Raw genomic sequence first — 19,200 nt, forward strand, 5'->3', positions numbered from 1 at the left:
GACTTCTATTTAGGGAGGTCCTTTTCACGATCTGAATATCGTGCTACCCATTGCAAAGGGGAATGCACTCTATTGCCTTAATGGACACCCATAAAGGATTGTACCACTCTTTTCCATTTATGAAATTCCACTTTACGAAAACGTTTTCCAGGAACACATGCCTGCCATAAATCAAGGTTTTCCTTTATTCTTATGATACAAAACTTGGTGGGAAAGTAAGTTGTGAGAAAGGTGCAAAGGAATATAGACAGTTTAAGCGATTGGGCATCAAGGACATGTACAGGAGGTGCTACTTGGGGCATCCACAGGCCCCCCTGTATTACAGGTTGGCGTCTTTTCAAGATGTCCCTCTAGAGATAACCGGAACTTGCTGAGCATGTCCCTGGTGGCCAAGAAGGTGATAGCTGGAGAACATGAGGAAATTATCCACTGGAAAAGAGTGCAGAGAAGATTTATGAGGATGTTGCCAGGACTCGAGGGCCTGAGTTATAGGGAGAGGTTGGACAGGCTGGGACTTTATTCCTTGGAGCGTAGGAAATTGAGGGCTGATCCTACAGAGGTGTATAAAATCATGAGGGGTATAGACAGGGTGAAAGGGAAACCAAAAACCAGAGGACATAGGTTTAAGGTGAGGGGGGAGAGATTTAAAAGGGATCTGAGGGTGGTAGGTATATGGAACGAGCTGCCAGAGGAAGTGGTTGAGGTGGGTACAATAACATTTAAAAGACGTGGATAGGAGGGATTTAGAGGGATATGGGCCAAATGGGACTAGCTTGGTGGGTACCATGGTCGGCATGGACGAGTTGGGCCGAAGGGCCTGTTTCTACGCTAGGTTATTTTATGACACTGGCAGAAAAAAATCAGAAAGTAGAATATTTATTAAACAATACTCAAACAACAAATGTAATTTAGAGGGATTTCGTTCACAAATTGTAACAAGCTAGTACAGCAAGCAGACAACAGACTTCCTTGAGGGGGTTTGTAATGTGGATGGGGTTGGGCTAAAGCTGATGGGATGCGGTTGGCTTTGGGTCAACGCTGAGGGATTTTCCCCTCTGGTTTCAGAATCCAAAACTAGGAGTCGTAACCTCAGGATGTGGTCGCCTGTCCAGGATTCGGCTTGGGAGAATTGTCTTCACTGGGCGGGTAGTGTACATTTGGAGTTCTCTTCCCCCAGAGGGCTCAGTCCCAGCACATTGAGCACTGAGTCTGAGAAACATTTGGGACTTCAGAGAGGATGTGACAGAAGTTCAGTGTGATGTTATTGAATGTCAGAGCAGGTTCAGGGGATTGTATGGTCTCTCCCTTGTGTGTAATAAGAGATGTGCTCTGTTGTGGGGTGAGGTGGGTGTCCTGTGGGACCAGAAACACTGGACTTAAATAGCCTGGTCCTGTGCTCTACTTTCAATGTAATTAAATCCGTCTTTCCGTACAGAATCTGTGCAAGCAGAGCCTGCCTGTAGTAGCTGTTCAGTACCACAACTCTCTCAGGAAATTCCCAACACATTTTCCCCGCCGTTGCTTTTGCTCTTCGGAGAGATGTTTGATTTTCTTTCTCTGTCCTTTGCTCCCTCCTACAGGGTGGTGGTGAGCAGCAGCCCCAGACTCAGCTACTTGAACCTAACGTCCTGCCGCTGTCTCCCCCGGGGCCTGAAGCGCATCTACCGAGGCCAGGAAGAGATCGCCCAGTTTGTCAACCGCTTGCTGAGCAGCCCAGGAGGGCAGCAGTCTGCCGGTGACCATGGGCCTCAGGGCGAGGCTATCAAGTAGGATTCTGCTCCTGAGGTACCAGGAATGGCCCCAGTCCAACTGCAGAATCAAAGGGTAGTGCGATAGGCTTGTCTTCATAAACAAAGCGTGTGTGTCCGGCTGTTTCCATAAAGTTCAAAGCACAATCAATAAATAAAGCAAAACAAATATCAACTGCAGAGCGGGCTGAGCTCGGTACAGATGTATTCTAGGTTGGCCCCAGATGTACTCCCTACAGCTTGAAACTGATTTGGGCTGTAGTCAGCAGAATCTAATGTTCCAAACTGAGTTTAGATTGGGTTGCAGCTTGGGCTGAAGTCAGTTTGCTGCATTATTTGCTGCAGAATTACTAACTGCTGATCTACATCTTAAGCAGATGGGAGGACATGCTACCGGACTGCGGTTTAAGGTGCCTTGTGAGGGAGCTGGGCAAACGTTGCGAGGTTGACGCAACTCTTAGAGGAAGCTTGGGCAGGTCAGGCGTTAGTGGAAACTGGTTTGAGCCGTTGAGGAAGGGCTTTCCTGAGGTAACGCGAATCGCGTTGTCCTGCAGAGCAACGGTGAGAGGCGAGCTCCTGTTCTCGGACCGGGGAACTGGCTCACGATCCATCAATCTCTGAATGTGCACCGAGCCCTGACTGTGGAGGCTGGCTAGCTGTACGTTGTTACAGTGTGTTAAACAGCTTTGTCTGAGCACTAGAGGAGATATTTACTGCCTTAAGGGTTTTCCATTTCCTGTACATTCCCCCAACCCCAGCACCATACAGCATTGCAGTCCACTGTCCAAGGTGCTCTGACAGTCTTCTAGGTTGTGCCTTAGCTGCATGGCTCTTTTAATTTTATTCTCCTGTAAGGAATTTCTTGGTCGCTCTCTTGTTCAAGTTCAAGTTATACTTTATTGTCATTCACCCAGATGCTGTAAAACACATGGAGGAACGAAATGTCGTTTCCCCCAGACTCACACGACAGAGGACATACAATAAACACAGACAGGAAAATTGCACAAGCACAAATAGTGCCCACAATTGTCCACTTTTAGGAGTTTGCCTTTTAACATGGTCTGTGTGGTGCCACACATTGATGCAATTTCTTACTTCCTGGTGCGATGTAAAATTTGGCCAATCGTTTTCTCATCTGCATTGGCGTACTGACTGAGGACCTAGACAAGTGGGGAACTGGACTCCTAGAACTGGGAGACAATGGTTCCAAATGCCCTAGTGGTTGTGTGTCTGGATTCAGTGTTAATGTTCAGTGAACCATTGGGTGGGAAATTACATTATTGGAGACTTTTGAAGTGTCAATGATGTCATGCTGCCTCCATCATTTGCTGTTTCTGTGTTGTATCCATGACTAATGGCCAAAGCCCAGCAGAAAGCCAAGGAAAATGTCACCAGCAGGAATCCACAAGCTTCTGGGGCTCTTCCAGCGTATGAGTGGGAATTGCCAAGGACATTCAGAGGGTCCAATAGACATTTCAGAGGGTCCAGAAACACAGGCCAGGATTCTGTTCCAAAGCCTATTTTAAGATCGTTGTGATTGCAGCTGTAATAGTGAGTAGCTGAAACTGCATGCAGTGACCCCCCTCAGTATATCTGAAGTATGGTCATCTCAATGTGTGTCGTGAAATGTGCTGTTTCCTTGTACACGCTGTCATGAGCTCTTTCTTTGGTTTTTGACTCAGGGCTATTGCTAATGACCTTGTAAAATGATCTTGTATATATCGTGCTTTTTACCCTGTCATTGCACTGGCTGGTTGTAAAGTACAGTCACTGTGATCGGTGGAGGGGCAGCTTACCCAAGGCTATGCTACTGAGATGGTGCGTTTTGGTCAATCCGCAGGCAGTGAACAGGTAGTGCTGCAGGCGCTCCACCTGTTCCTCTCCCTCAGTCGAGAATCTCCGCGCTCTGCCTCTACCCCCCTCGCATTGCACACGGACCGCCAGCAGTGCATTTGTTCATCTGGTCTTGCCCAGAGACCCACTTTAATTCAAAACCCATTCCTTTGTGATGGGATGATGACTGCCTTTCCACATTGTGAATGGAAAAAGCATTGGACATTGATGTGGTGCTTAAATCATGGTGCATTACAGAAAATCTGAATTTTTATTTGTTGTGATGTTTTAACCTTTGGGGGCTCTTGCCAGCTTTTAATCTCAGGAAAAAAGTCCCTTCTCAGTTGGACAAAGCCCCAACCAGCTGAGCAGCCTGAGTGTTAAATTAGATTCTCACAGTTTACGCTGAGCTTAGCCAGGTCAGCCACAACTGGGACTGTACTCAGCCACTAACCCAGTGACCGGTGCTTCTACTATCTGGCAAATGCTTCTATTTTATGAAAATGTTTTTTGACTCCTATTGATAGTGGTCATAGAATAAAGCAACTGGGATACGCAATATGGACATGTAATAAAATATTAAGAAAAGCTAGTTGTTTCATTCTTTCTGTTGTTGCTAATGTGGATTGTGACCGATAAATTTAACAGACCGTCGCTGGGTCAAAACCCTGGAACACACAGCACTGTGGCTATACCACACCTCAAGGACTGCAGTGGTTCAAGAAGGCAGCTCACCACCACCTTCTCAAGGGCAACTAGCGATGGGCAATTAAATGCCTGCGAAGCCCACATCCTTCGAATGAATAACAAAAAATGTGGTACCAAAAGTGACCATAATTGATTGGATATACAAGACTCCAGAGTCACATTAAATGGCCGAGTCACTAACTGCTGAGGGCTTTAGTTACTGCCTGTCCCAGTGAGTTGGTACGATCAATGCAGAGAAGGTTAGAAGTTGTTCATGGAGGGTTTTGATATGCAAGGAGAATGTGTTTCACGTGTCTGAGGGGTCAGTAGTCAGAGGCAAAGATTTCAGAAGCAGATAAAGCATGAGAATGCTTCTACATGGTATGTCATGATCTCGAATGGGCAGCTTGATGGTGGTGAGATAGAGAAATACAGCACAGAAACAGGCCCTTCGGGCCACTGGGTCCGGGCTGACCAACAAACATCCATTTACACCAATCCTACATTTATCCCACTTTTTAATCCTCCCCACGTTTCCATTAATTTACCCTTACTTGGAGCGGGAGATTTGAAAAGAGGTGAGTCTCTGTGCTTGTGAGTTTCACCTTGCAGGAGTTGGGACTTTGAGTGAGATTTGGAGCGGGAGATTTGAAAAGGGGTGAGTCTCTGTGCTTGAGTTTCACCTCACAGGAGTCTAAAAGAGGCACATTTGCAAGTTGTTAATAGTTGATTGGTTCATTGGCTAGTTAACAGTGGCCAATTAAGATATGTTAGTCATGTACATTCGAAACACACTGAAATGCGTCTTTTTGCATTAATGAGAATGTGCTGGGGGCAGCCTGCACATTCTCAGTAACGCAAAGAGAGACACGTCACTGTGTGTCAATAAAAATTAGTAAGTATCAAGTGGAGCGGCCACTGTTGGAGTGGGCCAGTGTTACGAGTGGGGAGCTGAGGCTTCGGCAAGAAGAGGTGGAGGCTAAAGAGTTGGTGACTTACAGCAGGAGAACTGAAGAGTCTCCTTGCTTGAGTTTCACTTGCAGGAATTTAAAGGGTAAGTCAGCTAATTGTTGATTAATAGGTGATTGGTTAATTGGCTAATTATCAGCAGTTAATAAAAAGACTATGTGCACAGGAAGTGTGTCCAGCTACAGCTCCTGACAGACTGCATGACAGCACTGGAGCTGCACATGGATTTATTTTGGAGTATCTGCGATACTGAGAATGTTGCGGACAGCATGTTTAGCGAGTTGCTCACACTGCAGTTTAAGGGCCTAGGGAAAGGTAAGTGATGTGTGACCAACAGGCAGAGCAGTAGCAGGAAGGTAGTGCAGGAGTCCCCTGCGGTCATCTCCCTCCAAAACAAATACCGCTTTGGATACTGTTGGGGGAGATGGCTCATCGGGGAAGGCACCAGTAGCCAGGATCATGGCATCGTGGGTGGCTCTGTTGCACAGGATAGCAGGAAAAAGAGTGGCAGAGCTAGTGGGAGGGGATTCCATGGTAAGGGGAATAGGAGCTTCTGTGGCCGCAAACAGGACTCCCGGTTGGTGTTGTCTCCTGGGTGCCAGGGTCAGGGATGTCTCAGCGTGGCTGCAGGGCATTCTGGAAGGGGAGGGTGAACAGCCAGTTGTCGTGGTGCATGTAGGTACCAATGATAGGGAAAAAAAACAGGTTGAGGTCCTGCAAGCTGAATTTAGGGAGCTAGGAGATGGATTAAAAAGTAGGACCTCAAAGGTAATAATCTTAGGATTACTACCTGTTCCACATGCTAGTCAGAGTAGGAACAGCAGCAGAGTTAGGATGAATGTGGCTTGAGCAGTGGTGCAGGAGGGAGGGTTTCAGATCCCTGGGGCATTGGAACCAGTTCTGAGGGAGGTGAACCAGTACAAACTGGACAGTCTACTCCTGGGATCAATGTCCTAGGGGGATTGTTTGCTAGTGCTATTGGGGGAGGGTTTAAACTAATATGACAGGGGAGTGGGAATCCACGCAGAAAGACAGAGGGAAGCAAAGCAGAGACCAGAGCAAAAGTTAGAAAAAAGGAAGAGTGGAGTACAGAGAAGTCAAATGCAAAGGACACAAAGGTTACTTGATTCTAAAAGGACAATGAGTGTAAGGGCACTTTATCTGAATGCCCGTAGTATTTGAAACAAGGTCAGTGAACTTGTGGCACAAATCACTGCATAAGGGTGTGATTTAGTGGCCATTAGAGAAATGTGGTTGCAGTGTGGAGACGAGTGGGAATTAAATATCCAAGGGTATCAGGTAATACAGAAGGATAGGAAGGGAGATGGGGTAGTGGAAACTGGGGTACTGGCAACTGGGAAGGTGGGGTATTGGGTGATGTGGAAACTGTTGAGGCCTTGAACGACTATTTTGTGTCGGTCTTCACGGTGGAGGACATCTAATATGTCAAAGAGAGGTTATGGATGCAATGGGAGGTGAGGACCTCGATACAATCACTGTCATGCAAGAGGTGGTGATGAGCAAACTAGCGGGCCTAAAGTTAGGCAAGTCCCCCGGTCCTGATGGGATGCATCCCAGGGTACTGAAAGAAATGGCGGAAGTTATAGTGGAGGTGTTTGTGATAATTTATGAAAATCCTCAAGACTCCGGGCAGGTCCCGGCAGCTTGAAAGGCAGTGAATGTCATGTCACTGTTTAAGAAAGGATGTAGGCAAAAGGCAGGTAACTATGGACCAGTTAGCTTAACATCTGTAGTTGGGAAAATGCTTGAAACTGTCACTTAAGGAAGAAATAGTGAGAGATCTGGATAGAAGTGGTTCCATCAGGCAGACACAGCATGGATTCAGGAAAGGCAGGTCCCATTTGACAAACTTACTGGAGTTCTTTGAAGATATAATGAGTGCAGTGGACAGAGGGGAACAGGTGGATGTTGAATTTCCAGAAGGCATTCAATAAGGTGCCACATAAAAGACTTGTGCATAAGGATGCATGGAGTTGGGGGTAATGTATTGGCATGGATAGAGGATTGGTTAACCGGATAAATGGGTATTTCTCTGGTTGGTAATCAGTGGTGAGCGGAGTGCCGCAGGGGTCGATGCTGGGCCCACAACTGTTCATGATATACATTAACGATTTGGAAGAGGGGACTGAGTGTAGTGTATCTAAGTTTGCTGATGACACTAAATTGAGTGGAAAAGCAAATTGTGCAGAGGATGCGGAGAGACTGCAGAGAGATATCGATAGGTTAAGTGAGTGGGCAAGGGTCTGGCAAATGGAGTACAATGTTGGTAAATGCGAGGTCATCCACTTTGGAAGGAAAAATAGATCAGATTATTATTTAAATGGTGAAAGATTACAGCATGCTGTTGTGCAGAGGGACTTGGGAGTGCTTGTGCACAAATCACAAAAGGTTGCTTTGCAGGTGCAACAGGTTATCAAGAAGGTAAATGGAACATTGGCCTTCATTGCTGGAGGGATTGAATTTAAGAGCAGGAAAGTTATGCTGCAACTGTACAGGGTGCTGGTGAGGCCACACCTGGCGTACTGCGTGCAGTTCTGGTCTCCTTACTTGAGCAAAGATATACTGGCTTTGGAGGTGGTGCAGAGGAGGTTCACCAGGTTGATTCTGTAGATGAGGGGGTTAGCCTATGAGGAGAGATTGAGTTGCCTGGGACTATACCTGCTGGAATTCAGAAGAATGAGAGGGGATCTTATAAAAACGTACAAAATTATGAAAGGGATAGATAAGATAGAGGCTGGAAAGTTGTTTCCACTGGTAGGTGAGACTAGAACTAGGGGACATGGCCTCAAGATTCGGGGGAGTAGATTTAGGATGGAGATGAGAAGGAACTGCTTTTCCCAGAGAGCAGTGAATCTGTGGAATTCCCAGCCCAGGGAAGCAGTAGAGTCTACCTCATGAAATATATCTAAAGTCCAGTTAGATAGATTTTTGCATAGTCAGGGAAATTAAAGGTTATGGGGAAAAGGCAGATAGGTGGAGCTGAGTCCACGGCCAGATCAGCCATGATCTTATTGAATGGCGGAGCAGGCTTGACGGGCCAGATGGCTGACTCCTGCTCCTATTTCTTATGTAGCCCAGATTCTACCACTCACCTACACACTAGAGGCAATTTACAGCAGCCAATTAACCTACCAACCTGCACATCCTTGGGATGAAACTAGAGTACCCGGACCCAGAGGAAACCCATGCGGTCACAGGGAGAATGTGTGCAAACTCCCTGTTCAACAGTAACAATCAAAAGGGAATTAAATTCTTGGAATGGAAAAATTATGGTGGAAGAGTGGGATTATTTGGATAGCTCTTTAAGGGAACTGACACAGGCATGATGGGTTGTTTGCCCCCTTCTGTGTGGTATCACTTTACGACTTAATGGGACAAATGGAGCAGATGTGGTTCCTTCCCATTGGTGTACTAGAGGCACTTGTCCCTGTCCTGAAATTACAGATTAGGCATCTTGAAATCTAACTTCACAACTTTGTTTTACCAACTGCCCCTGGCCTATCTTTATAACCATTAGCATTCTTGAAAGTTAGTAATGACTGCATTCTATATGTTCCCACTGTGGTGAATGGCATCTGGGATTCTAGCTGCAATTTCTGATCTCAAGAACAATGTTGCTAGTACCCATTCAGAGACTATTGTTTTAAGTAGATGAACTGAGATTTTGGAGCAGATCCTTATTATACCTCTTGCATTTTGAATACTGTGTCAGTATTAATGGGTCAGGGATGGTTTCTTTGACCTAAGACCATCTATAATTGTTAGTAAATACAATACTTCCATTTCATTTGGTCCCATCACACTCTCAGTCCTCGTGTTTGTTTGTGATACTAATGAATGTTGTTTGTTGAGTTTCATATTGAGATGGGGAAACTTTTTTTCTAGGCGGAAGCCATTGTGTCATAAATATAATGACAATTGAACTCAGTGTTCTGAAATTTATTCATTGCTATTTGACATTCATGAAGAAAGTGAATGCTAAATAACCCTTAAGCAATGGACTTTGAAGGTACTGGATTGGAAAGTTTGATTGCAAGAGCTTGCAAAGACATCTCCATGAATTATGTGACAATTAGAAAAGGGTGAGCACAATCAGAGGATATAACATAAAACTACATGAACACAACAGGAGGAGGAGCAGGAGGTGGCCATCTGGCCCCTCGAGCCTGCTCTGCCATTCATCAAGCTCACATCTGATCTGCTTCAGCAACATTTCCTGTAATAGTCATATACTCTTTGATTTGCTTCATTTCCAGAATCCCATCAACTGTTTTCTAAATGAACTCGATGATTGACCTTGCACAGCACTAAGGTAGGGAATTCCAAAGAGCCACCATCCTCTGAAGAAGTTTCTCCCCATCCCAGTCCTAAATAGACAATCCTTTATTCTGAGGTTGTGACACCTGGTTCTGAGCTCTTCAGCCAGGTGAAACGTTTTGCTGAACCCAGTAAGAATCTGTGAGCTTCGGTGAGATTTCCTCTCATTCTCCAAACTGTTGTGAATACAGGCCTAGTCTATTCAGTCACTCCTCACAGCAGACCCGCCATCCCAGGAACCAGTCATTGCTGCACTCCAAGTATATCCATTTTTAGGTACAGAGATCAAAACATACACAGACTGTAGATGCTATCTGTATAACTACTCATACTCAAATGCACTGCTAATAAAGGCCAACATACCATTTGCCTTCCTCATTGTAACATGCACCAACACGTTGACTTTCAGTGACTTGTGTTTCAGGATCACAAGATCACAAGACGAGGGGGCAGAAGTAGGCCATTTGGCCCATCGAGTCTGCTCCATGAGCTAAAGAAAAAAGAAAAAAAAGAAACTATTCCTTTCTAGCCCTAATTTCTGGCCTTATCCCCATATCCCTTGATACCTTGAATAATTAGATACCTATCTATCTCCTCCTTAAATGCCTCCAATGATCTGCCCTCCACTGCTGTATGTGGCAAAGCATTCCATAAATTCACCACCCTCTGGCTAAAGAAATTTCTCCTCATCACTGTTTTAAACCGGTACCCTCTAATTTTAAGACTGTACCCTTCAGTCCTGGACTCACCCACCAAGGGAAACAGCCCAGTCACATCTACTCCGTCTAGTCCTTTCAACATTCTAAATGTTTCTATGAGGTCCCCTCTCATTCTTCTGTACTCCAGTGAGTACAGTCCAAGAGCCGACAAATGCTCATCATATTTAAGCTCTTTCATTCCGGGAATCAGCCTCGTAAATCTCCTCTGAACCCTCTCCATCAGTACATCCTTCCTAAGGGGCCCAAAACTGCGCACAGTATTCCAAATTAGGCCTCACTAGTGCCCCGTAGAGCCTCATCAACACTTCCCTACTTTTATACACTATACCTCTCGAAATGAATGCCAACATAGCAAGCGCTTTCCTTACTGCCAATCCGACCTGGTGGTTAACCTTTAAGGTATCCTGCACGAGTACCCCCAAGTCCCTTTGTACTGTACTTTGAATTTTCTCTCCTTCTAGATAATAATCTGCCCATTTATTTCTGTTTCCAAAGTGTACAATGGCACATTTCTCAACATTGAATCTCATCTGCCATTTCCTTGCCCATTCTCCTAAACTATCTAGGTCTCTCTGCAACCTTCCTGTCTCCTCAATACTCTCTACTCCTCCACCTATCTTGGTGTCATCCGCAAACTTAGCAACAAAACCATTTACTCCATCATCCAAATCGTTAACGTACAAGGTAAAAAGAAGCGGCCCCAACACCGACCCCTGCGGAACACCACTAGTAACCGGTAGCCAACCAGAACAGGATCCCTTTATTTCCACCCTTTGCTTTCTGCCAACCAGCCAATGCTCCACCCATTCTGTTATCCTACCTGTAATTCCATGAGCTCTCATCTTATTAATCAGTCTCTTGTGCAGCACCTTGTCGAACGCCTTTTGAAAGTCGAAATACACAACATCCACAGCCTCTCCCTTATCCACCCTACCTGAGATTTCCTCAAAAACCTCCAATAAGTTGGTCAGGCAGGATCTTCCCTTCACGAAACCATGCTGGCTTGGGCCTATCTTGCCCTGGACCTCTAGGTATTCCATAACCTCATCCTTGAGGATCGATTCCGATAACTTTCCCACCACCGATGTCAGACTCCAGGTCCTTTGAGCATCAACGTGATCCAGTCTCTATTTAATAAATACACTGCCTTTCTGTTTTCTGCACCAAAGTGGGTAAGTTCACATTTTATTGCATCTGCCATACTCTCACCCAATCACTGAGCTCATCTACATCCTCATGAAGCATTTTTGCATTCTCCTCCCCACTCACGTCGATTTGTCTCATCAGAAAATTTAGAAGCCTGAGATTTGATCCTGTCAGTCAAATCACTGAATTGTGAATAGCTGGGGTTGAAGTACCACTGCCTGTGACACCCAATTTTCCCAGACCAAGGGACACAAGAGATTCTGCAGATGCTGGAAGCTGGAGCAACACACAAAGTGCTGGAGGAACTCAGCAGGTCAGATAGCATCTATGGAGGGAAATAAACAGTCAACGTTTTGGGTCGAGAACCTTCATTGGGACTGGAAAGGAAGAGGGTAGAAGCCAGGATAAAAAGGTAGGGTGAGAGGGAGGAGCACAGGGTGGCAGGTGATAGGTGAGTCCAGGTGAGAAGGGGAAGGTAGGTGGGTGGGGGAGGGGGGAATGTGGGAAGCTGAGAGGTGATGGGTGGAAGAGGCAAAGGGCTGAAGGAGGATTCTGGGAGGAAAGGGCAGTAGACCATGGAATAAAGGGAAGGAGGTGGGGAATAGGATGGAGGTAGTGGGCAGGTCATGAGGGTGGGGGAGGGGAAAGAAGGGGTGAGGGGTCCACAGGAATGTTGGAAAACAAAGGTGGGGGTGGGGGGAGGAGTTACCAGAAGTTAGAGAAATCGACGTTGAGGCTGTCAAGTTGGGGACTCCCAAGGCAGAATAGATGTTCCTCCAACCTGCGTCTGACCTCAAAGTGGCAGTAGAAGGGGCCGTGGATAGACATGTCAGTATGGGAGTGGGATGTGGAATTGAAGTGGGTGGCCACCGGGAGATCCTGGATGTTGCGGCAGACGGAGCTAAGGTGCTCAATAAAGCAGCCACCCAATCTGCATCGGGTCTCACCGATGTAGGGGAGGCCGCACTGGGAGCACCGGATGCAATAAATGACACCCTCAGATTCACAGGTGAAGCAGTAACAGCAGCCTCTCACCACAAGGTGGGGATCTTTAGAACATAAAACACAGAACTGTGCAGCACAGAACAGGCCCTTCAGCCCACGATGTCTGCACTGAACATGGTGCCAAATTAAACTAAATCTCTTCTGCCCACACATGATCCATATCCCTTCACTCTCTGTATATTCATGTATCGATTAACAGCTTCTTAAATGCCACCATTGTGTCTGCTTCCACCACCACCCCGGGCCCCGACCACTGTGCAAAAAAAAACACCCCACACATCTCCTTTAAACTAGTCCCCCACCTTAAATGCACACTCTCTAATACCTGACATTTCTACCCTAAGAAAAAAAGATTGCCTCTCATCATTTTATAAACTTCTATCACGTCTCCCCTCAGCCTCCAACACTCCAGAGAAAACAACCTGTTTGTCCAACCTCTCATACCCTCTAATCCAGGCAGCATCCTTTTCCACACTTTCCAAAGCTTCCACATCCTTCCTGTAATGGGGCAACCAGAAAAGCACACAATACTCTTAAGTGTGGCCTAATCAAACTTTTGTACAGCTGCAATATGACTTCTTCTTGTACTCAATGCCCCAACCAATGAAGGCAAGCATACCATACCATACGCCTTCTTTACTACCCTATCTACTTGCATGTCCACTTTCAGGGAACTATGGACTTGAACCCCAAGATCCCTCCGTACATCAGCACTTTTAAGGGTCCTGCCATTAACTGTATACTTTCCCTCTACATTTGACCTCCCAAGAATGCAACACCTCACACTTGGTGAGATTAAGCATTTCTCCACCCATATCTGTAACTGATCTATATTCTGCTGTATCCTTTGACAACTCTCTACACTGCCAACACCTCCATCAATCTTTGTGTTATCGGCAATCTTACTAACCCACCCATCTACATTTTCATCCAAGTATTTTCATCCAAGTCGTATAAAATATATCACACAGGTCACAGATCCCCAGCTAGAGTAATACCTGTCCACCACTACCCTTAATATCTTTGGGATATTGAGATAAATCTCCTGGATACCAAGGAAAACCCAGGAGTAAAACTCAGCAATTAGAAGATGTTTCTACAATTTTCTTTAATTTTCATTTTTTCATTGTGAAAACATTGATGAGGGGAGTGAAGACTCGGTCATATAATGAAACCTTCTGAAATGCATCCAACCCGAATCAACAACTAACCCTGGAACACGGTTCAAATCTGGATCAGAGTGTTAGAGTTTCCTTGCTTACAAACGTAAAATGGAACAGACTCTGTGGAGTCTTAAACTGAAGGAACTGGCAGACGGCAGCACAGAACTGAATCGTTTGGCAATAGATTTGTAACCACCACAAGGAAGATAAGTGTGGGAAAAGCATAAGAAAGTACTGGACTTGAAGCCAAGGTCTCGGGTTTGGCAGACAGGAGATTTATGCTGGATCTGATCTCCAGGTCTTGATTCCAAATGTTCAATGTTCAGAGTGTTCATTCTCCAGAATTACCATCTTATCTCAAGCACAAAATGCTGTAAACATACGTCCCTGGCCTGTTCAGAACTACAATGTCATGATTTTATTTATATATTTAAAAATATCATTTTAAAAGGTTGTTTTGTATACCTCTTGAAGCTTTTGGCACTTATTGGGCGGTGGGGGAGGTTGGGGGTCAAACTTCATCATCACAAATCACATCATTGTCCTCTGTTGCCATGGAAACGAAGAGTCTCATTCCGATTGGAAGGTGGTCTGTCAGCCCAGCCAGCTGGGTAATAAAAGTGAACTCCTCCACTTCCTGCCACAAAGGACAGACAAGTTAACTCAGTCACCACTTACCATAAATAAATGAGTACCCGTCACGACGAATGAATTAAGACAGCTGCCCACCATGAACAGATTTCGTTATATATTAGGATAATAAAAACAATTGATATTTAGGCAAGTCAAAGTTATACAGCACAGAAACAGGCCCTTCGGTCCATCACCTCCATGCCACCCTTTTTGCCCATCTACACTATTCCATTTGCCTGCATTAGGACCATGCTCTTCTATGCCTTGCCTGTTTAATATTTGTCTGACTGCCTCTTAGAAGTGATTATACAGGTGGTGGCCCCCTGTGCATTCCTAAAAAATGGGCCATACCATGATTTTGTGTAACGTGAAGCCAAATGCAGCCTCACCAAAGTCTTGTACAATGGCAGCATAAAAATGGACATGGATAGGAAAGGTTTAGAAGGATATGAATCAAACATGGGCAAACAGGACTAGCTTAGATGGGCATCTTGGTCGGCAAGGACCGGAGGGCCTGTTTCTGTGCTGTATGATTCTATGGCCTCCAGGGCTGAGGGAGTTGAAGAAGATGCAAGGGTCGCATTCCAGTGGAAATAGGATTCCAGGAGAGACTTGCTGAAAATCTTTCCAAGGTGGACCATTCATGCTGTATTTCTCCAAGCCACGTCATCTGCACATACATCAAGAAATGTGAATTGAAAAAGAAAATATTTTGTGTTGATTTATTTATTTTCACATAAATTCTGTGAGAGCAAATTTTATTCCGTATCTCAAATTTCTAGGTAGTGATTTGTGAATTCTGAAAGGGCAAATTTCCGTAACCTGAGGTCACCCATATTTGACTCCACCACCACCTCTGACAGCACGTTCCAGATATCAACCACTGTAAAAAAAAAACTCACCCGTCAGATCCCCTTTAAATCTCCTACCTCTCATTTTTGAAACCCCTACTGTCTAAAGAATGAGATGCAAGTGGATGAATGCAAGAGATTTTAACAATTTTTTTTTAAGAAAGGTAAAGCCAGGAGTCCCCAGATGTCATGAAGTCCAAAATGGAACTATGTCACAGTGACAGTTTGAGTCCATCTGCCTTAGACTGAGCCGGGAGTCTACAATTTCTCTCAGAAGTTGAGAGCAGAGAACGAATCCAGAGCTGTAGTTTTGCTGTCCATAGATAGACAAAAGCCATTCCATCTCTCTGCCCTGTTCCCCAACTCTCACCATCCTGGCTGGGAACTAGCTACTCCGACACACATGGGCTTCTTTGTGGGGGGGGGGGGGGGGTGAAGGAATTTATAACAATAGGACACAAGTGCAAAACAAGGAACTGACATAATTTTCAAGAGCCTTTCCACCACCCTATGCATAACCTATAGAGGATCATCAAGTCTTTGGGGAAACTCATCTCGCTGCCTTGGTGAAGCAGCCAGCATAATCAAATACCCCACCCACCTGGGTCATTCTCTCTTCTCTCCTCTCCTCTCCCATCTGGTAGAAGATACAGCAGCCTGAGGGCACGTACCACCAGACTTAAGGACAGCTTCTACCCCACTGTGATAAGACTATTGAACAGTTCCCTTATACGACGAGATGGACTCTGACCTCACGATCTACCTTGTTGTGACCTTGCATCTTATTGCACTGCACTCTCTCTGTAGTTGTGACACTTTACTCTGTACTGTTATTGTTTTTACCTGTACTACCTCAATGCATTCTGTGCTACCTCAATGTAACTGCATTGTGTAATGAATTGACCTGTACGATCAGTATGCAAGACAAGTTTTTCACTGTACCTTGGTACAAGTGACAATAATAAACCAATAATTTCACTCTGTTGCTCCTTCCCTGTAGCCCCAAAAACTTCTCTCCTTCCAGTATTTATCCAGTTTCCTTTCGAAAGTATTTCAGATCACAGCACATCGTATCAAAACAGGTGGCCATTTCTCCTCAGATTCTGTCAATCATCTTAATTCTATTACTTGGTAACTGACCCTTCACCAGTAATTCAGAAACTAGCAGTTCTCACATCTTCAAGATTAAACTGACTGATTAAGATCTAGAATACTAACCACCAAATCATCCACGAGGTGTGGCAAGGCTGGCATTTGATGCCCTTCCTTAATAGTCCGTTAAACAGAATGGCTTGCCAGGCCACAGCCAACCAGATAGATGGGTCTGGAGTCACGTAGCATTCAGATCACTATTACTGATACCCATTTCTCATTCTTAATTTAGCAGAATTTAAAATCTCCAACTACCAAAGATAATCTCAGATCAATGTTCCAGACCAACTCCAACTACTACTCCAGTCAGTCAACTACTAGGCTGCTGAATCCATTTATAGAGTTAAGGTCACAGAGCATGGAAACAGGCCCTTCAGCCCATTGAATCTGCACCAACCATCCAGCTTGAAATTACACTAATCCAATTTTATTCTCCACACACTGTTCTATCAACTCACCCTAGATTCTACCACTCATCAACACGCTAGGGGTAACCTACAGCAGCCAATTAACCTACCAACCTGCATGTTTTTGGGATGTGGAAGGAAACGAGCACCTGGAGGAAACCCACATGGTCACAGGGAGAACACGCAATATCCACACAGACAGGACTAGCCGTGCCACTGTGCTCCACAGTTTTCTTCCCACATGCCTTTGACATAAATGTGGCCCCAATCAGCTTCACAAGTGTTATCAAACAAAGTATTATGCACAGAAGTGTTGGATTCGGATAAAATATTACTCAAGGATGATGTAGATTTGAAGCTTCGTTATAAACAAGTGAGGAAAGGAGATTTATGGAGGGTATTTCTGAGCTTGGGGCTCATATTGCTGAACAGGGAGACTATAGCTGATAGTGTGCTTAAAATCTGGGATGTGCACGATGCTACATTTGAGAAGATAGGTTTATTTCTGAACTGTCCATGAACACTACCTCATTATTCCTTTTTGTTTGCACTATTTATTTATTTTTGTAATTTATAGTAATTTTGTGTCTTTGCACTGTACTGCTGCCGCAAAACAACAAATTTCACATCATGCAAGTCAGTGATAATAAATCTGTTTCTGATTGGACAGGATACAGGAGGAGTGAAAGGTGAAGGCACAGATAGATTTGCACACAAGGGTGAGAGATTTAAAAATCTCAGATCAGGAGCCAAAGTAAATCAGTGAGTACAGGGTTATGCCGACGTGATTTGCTAGAGTGCTAATGATATGGGTCCCACACTCACAGTTGTCACTTCCTTTGCAACAGTATCTTCCCGATACAGCAAGTAATCAATCCTGCGCCCACCTCCAACAGTTGAGGACTCTGGGCTTTCGGCAGTGTCAATAACAGAGTTAACAGGGAATGCCAGGTATTGTTTCCTCAACTCATCGATTTCCAAGGCCCTGAAAGAAATGACACAGGTGTTTTAGAGTCATATCATACAGAAACAGGCCCTTCGGCCCACCATGTCCATGCTGATCATATCTATACTATGTCCTCCAGCTCCTGGCCCATAGCCTGCTATGCTCTGGGGATTCAAGTGCTCATCTGGATACTTAAATAAAATCTTAAATTAAACTGCTGAGGGTGCAAAAAATATTTACAAGGATGTTACCGGGACTGGAAGGCTTGAGTTACAAGGAGAGACTGGGCAGGCTGGGACTATTTTCCCTGAAGCAAAGGAGGCTGAGGGGTGATCCGATTGAGGTTTTTAAAATCACAAGGGGCACAGCTAAAGTGAATAGCTGCAGTCTTTCCCCTGGTAAGGGAGTCCAAAATTAGAGGGTGGAGGTTTAAAATGAGAAGGGAAAGACTTAAAAGGTACCGGGGGGGGTGGTGGAGGCAACACAAAGGGTGGTGCCTATATGGAATGAACTGCCAGAGGAAGTGGTAGAGGCAGGTACAATAACAACATTTAAAAGACATTTGGATAAGTACATGGATAGGAAAGGTTTATAGGGATATGGGCCAAATGCAGGCAAATGGGACTAGTTCAGTTAGGCAACTTGGTCAACTTGGGCTGAAGGGCCTCTTTTCTGTGCTGTTTAGCTCTACAACTCTGACTCTAAACGTTCTGAAAGTCTCTGCCTGCACTACCTTAACAGGCAGTGCATTCCAGATTGCAATCACCCTTACAGTGAAAATCATTTTCCTCAGCTCCCACCTGTTCCCATTGGTTTAAGTCATCTGTGTTATGGGAAAAAGTTTCTCACCATCCACCCTGTCTGTGCCCCTGATAACTTTGTGTGCCTCTGTCAGATCTGCCTCAGCTTCCTTCGCTCCAAGGAAACCAGACCTAGCCTGTCCAGTCTCTCCTCATAACTGAAACACTCCATGCCAGGCAACATCCTAGGCACCCAGTGGTCTCCAGTGCAATCACTTTCATATCTTATACCTGGGATTATCCTGTTCACCTTTTCTATTGACCACTGGAGACAGTTCTCTATCAGGCAAATGTAAGAAACACAAAAGGTACGGTGGTGGCACAGCTGTTAAATTCCCATTCCGGTAATCAGGACCCCTGGACTAACAATCAGAGATATGGGTTCACATCCCACCATGACAGCAGTGGAACCATTAGCTCATAATCTGGAATTTGAAGGAGAAAACGAAACATCAACTGAGCTTAGTAATGATGAATGGATCATTGTTAAAGCCCATCTGGTTCACTAAGATCCTTTGGGGGAGGAAGTCTGCTGTCCTTACTTGACCTGGCCTACATACATCTCCAATCCCACCCAATGTGGTTGGATTTTAAATAGCCTCTGAAGTGGCTTAGCACATCATTCAGTTGTACCGAAAATGAATGACAAAAGCCACCTGTAGAAATATATTAAGTTTTTCATGGACAAATAGTTACAGCGATTCAAATAGCTAAATGAAGGGTTTGAACTTACATAGCATCTTTCATGGTCTCAGAATGCTCTCAAGTACGTTTAAAAGTGCAGATGTTGTAATGTCAGTGGC

At 45.0% G+C, this 19,200-nt stretch overlaps 2 protein-coding genes across 3 annotated transcripts in view; one reads left to right on the forward strand and one right to left on the reverse strand.

Moving 5' to 3' along the window:
- fbxl6 (F-box and leucine-rich repeat protein 6) overlaps positions 1 to 9,073 on the forward strand; it is a 78,869-nt gene extending 69,796 nt beyond the window's left edge. Inside the window, exon 12 of one of the 2 annotated variants that reach the window (XM_052015507.1) lies at positions 1,581 to 3,760. In XM_052015507.1, the coding sequence (XP_051871467.1) occupies positions 1,581 to 1,770 (190 nt within the window). In that variant the 3' untranslated portion in view covers positions 1,771 to 3,760. Of the gene's footprint in view, positions 1 to 1,580 lie in introns of both variants that reach the window. The other variant, XM_052015508.1, reaches the window with a different exon arrangement.
- A 109-nt stretch (positions 9,074 to 9,182) lies between these two features.
- Positions 9,183 to 19,200, reverse strand: part of LOC127570482 (translation initiation factor IF-2-like) — a 41,724-nt gene continuing 31,706 nt past the window's right edge. Inside the window, exons 8-9 of the mRNA XM_052016110.1 lie at positions 17,477 to 17,636; positions 9,183 to 14,245 (exon numbers count right to left, since the gene is read on the reverse strand). Coding sequence (XP_051872070.1) covers positions 14,120 to 14,245; positions 17,477 to 17,636 — 286 coding nt within the window. The 3' untranslated portion in view covers positions 9,183 to 14,119. The remainder of the gene's footprint in view (positions 14,246 to 17,476; positions 17,637 to 19,200) is intronic.

Source organism: Pristis pectinata, chromosome 5 (assembly GCF_009764475.1).
Source record: "Pristis pectinata isolate sPriPec2 chromosome 5, sPriPec2.1.pri, whole genome shotgun sequence".
NCBI lineage: Eukaryota > Metazoa > Chordata > Chondrichthyes > Rhinopristiformes > Pristidae > Pristis > Pristis pectinata.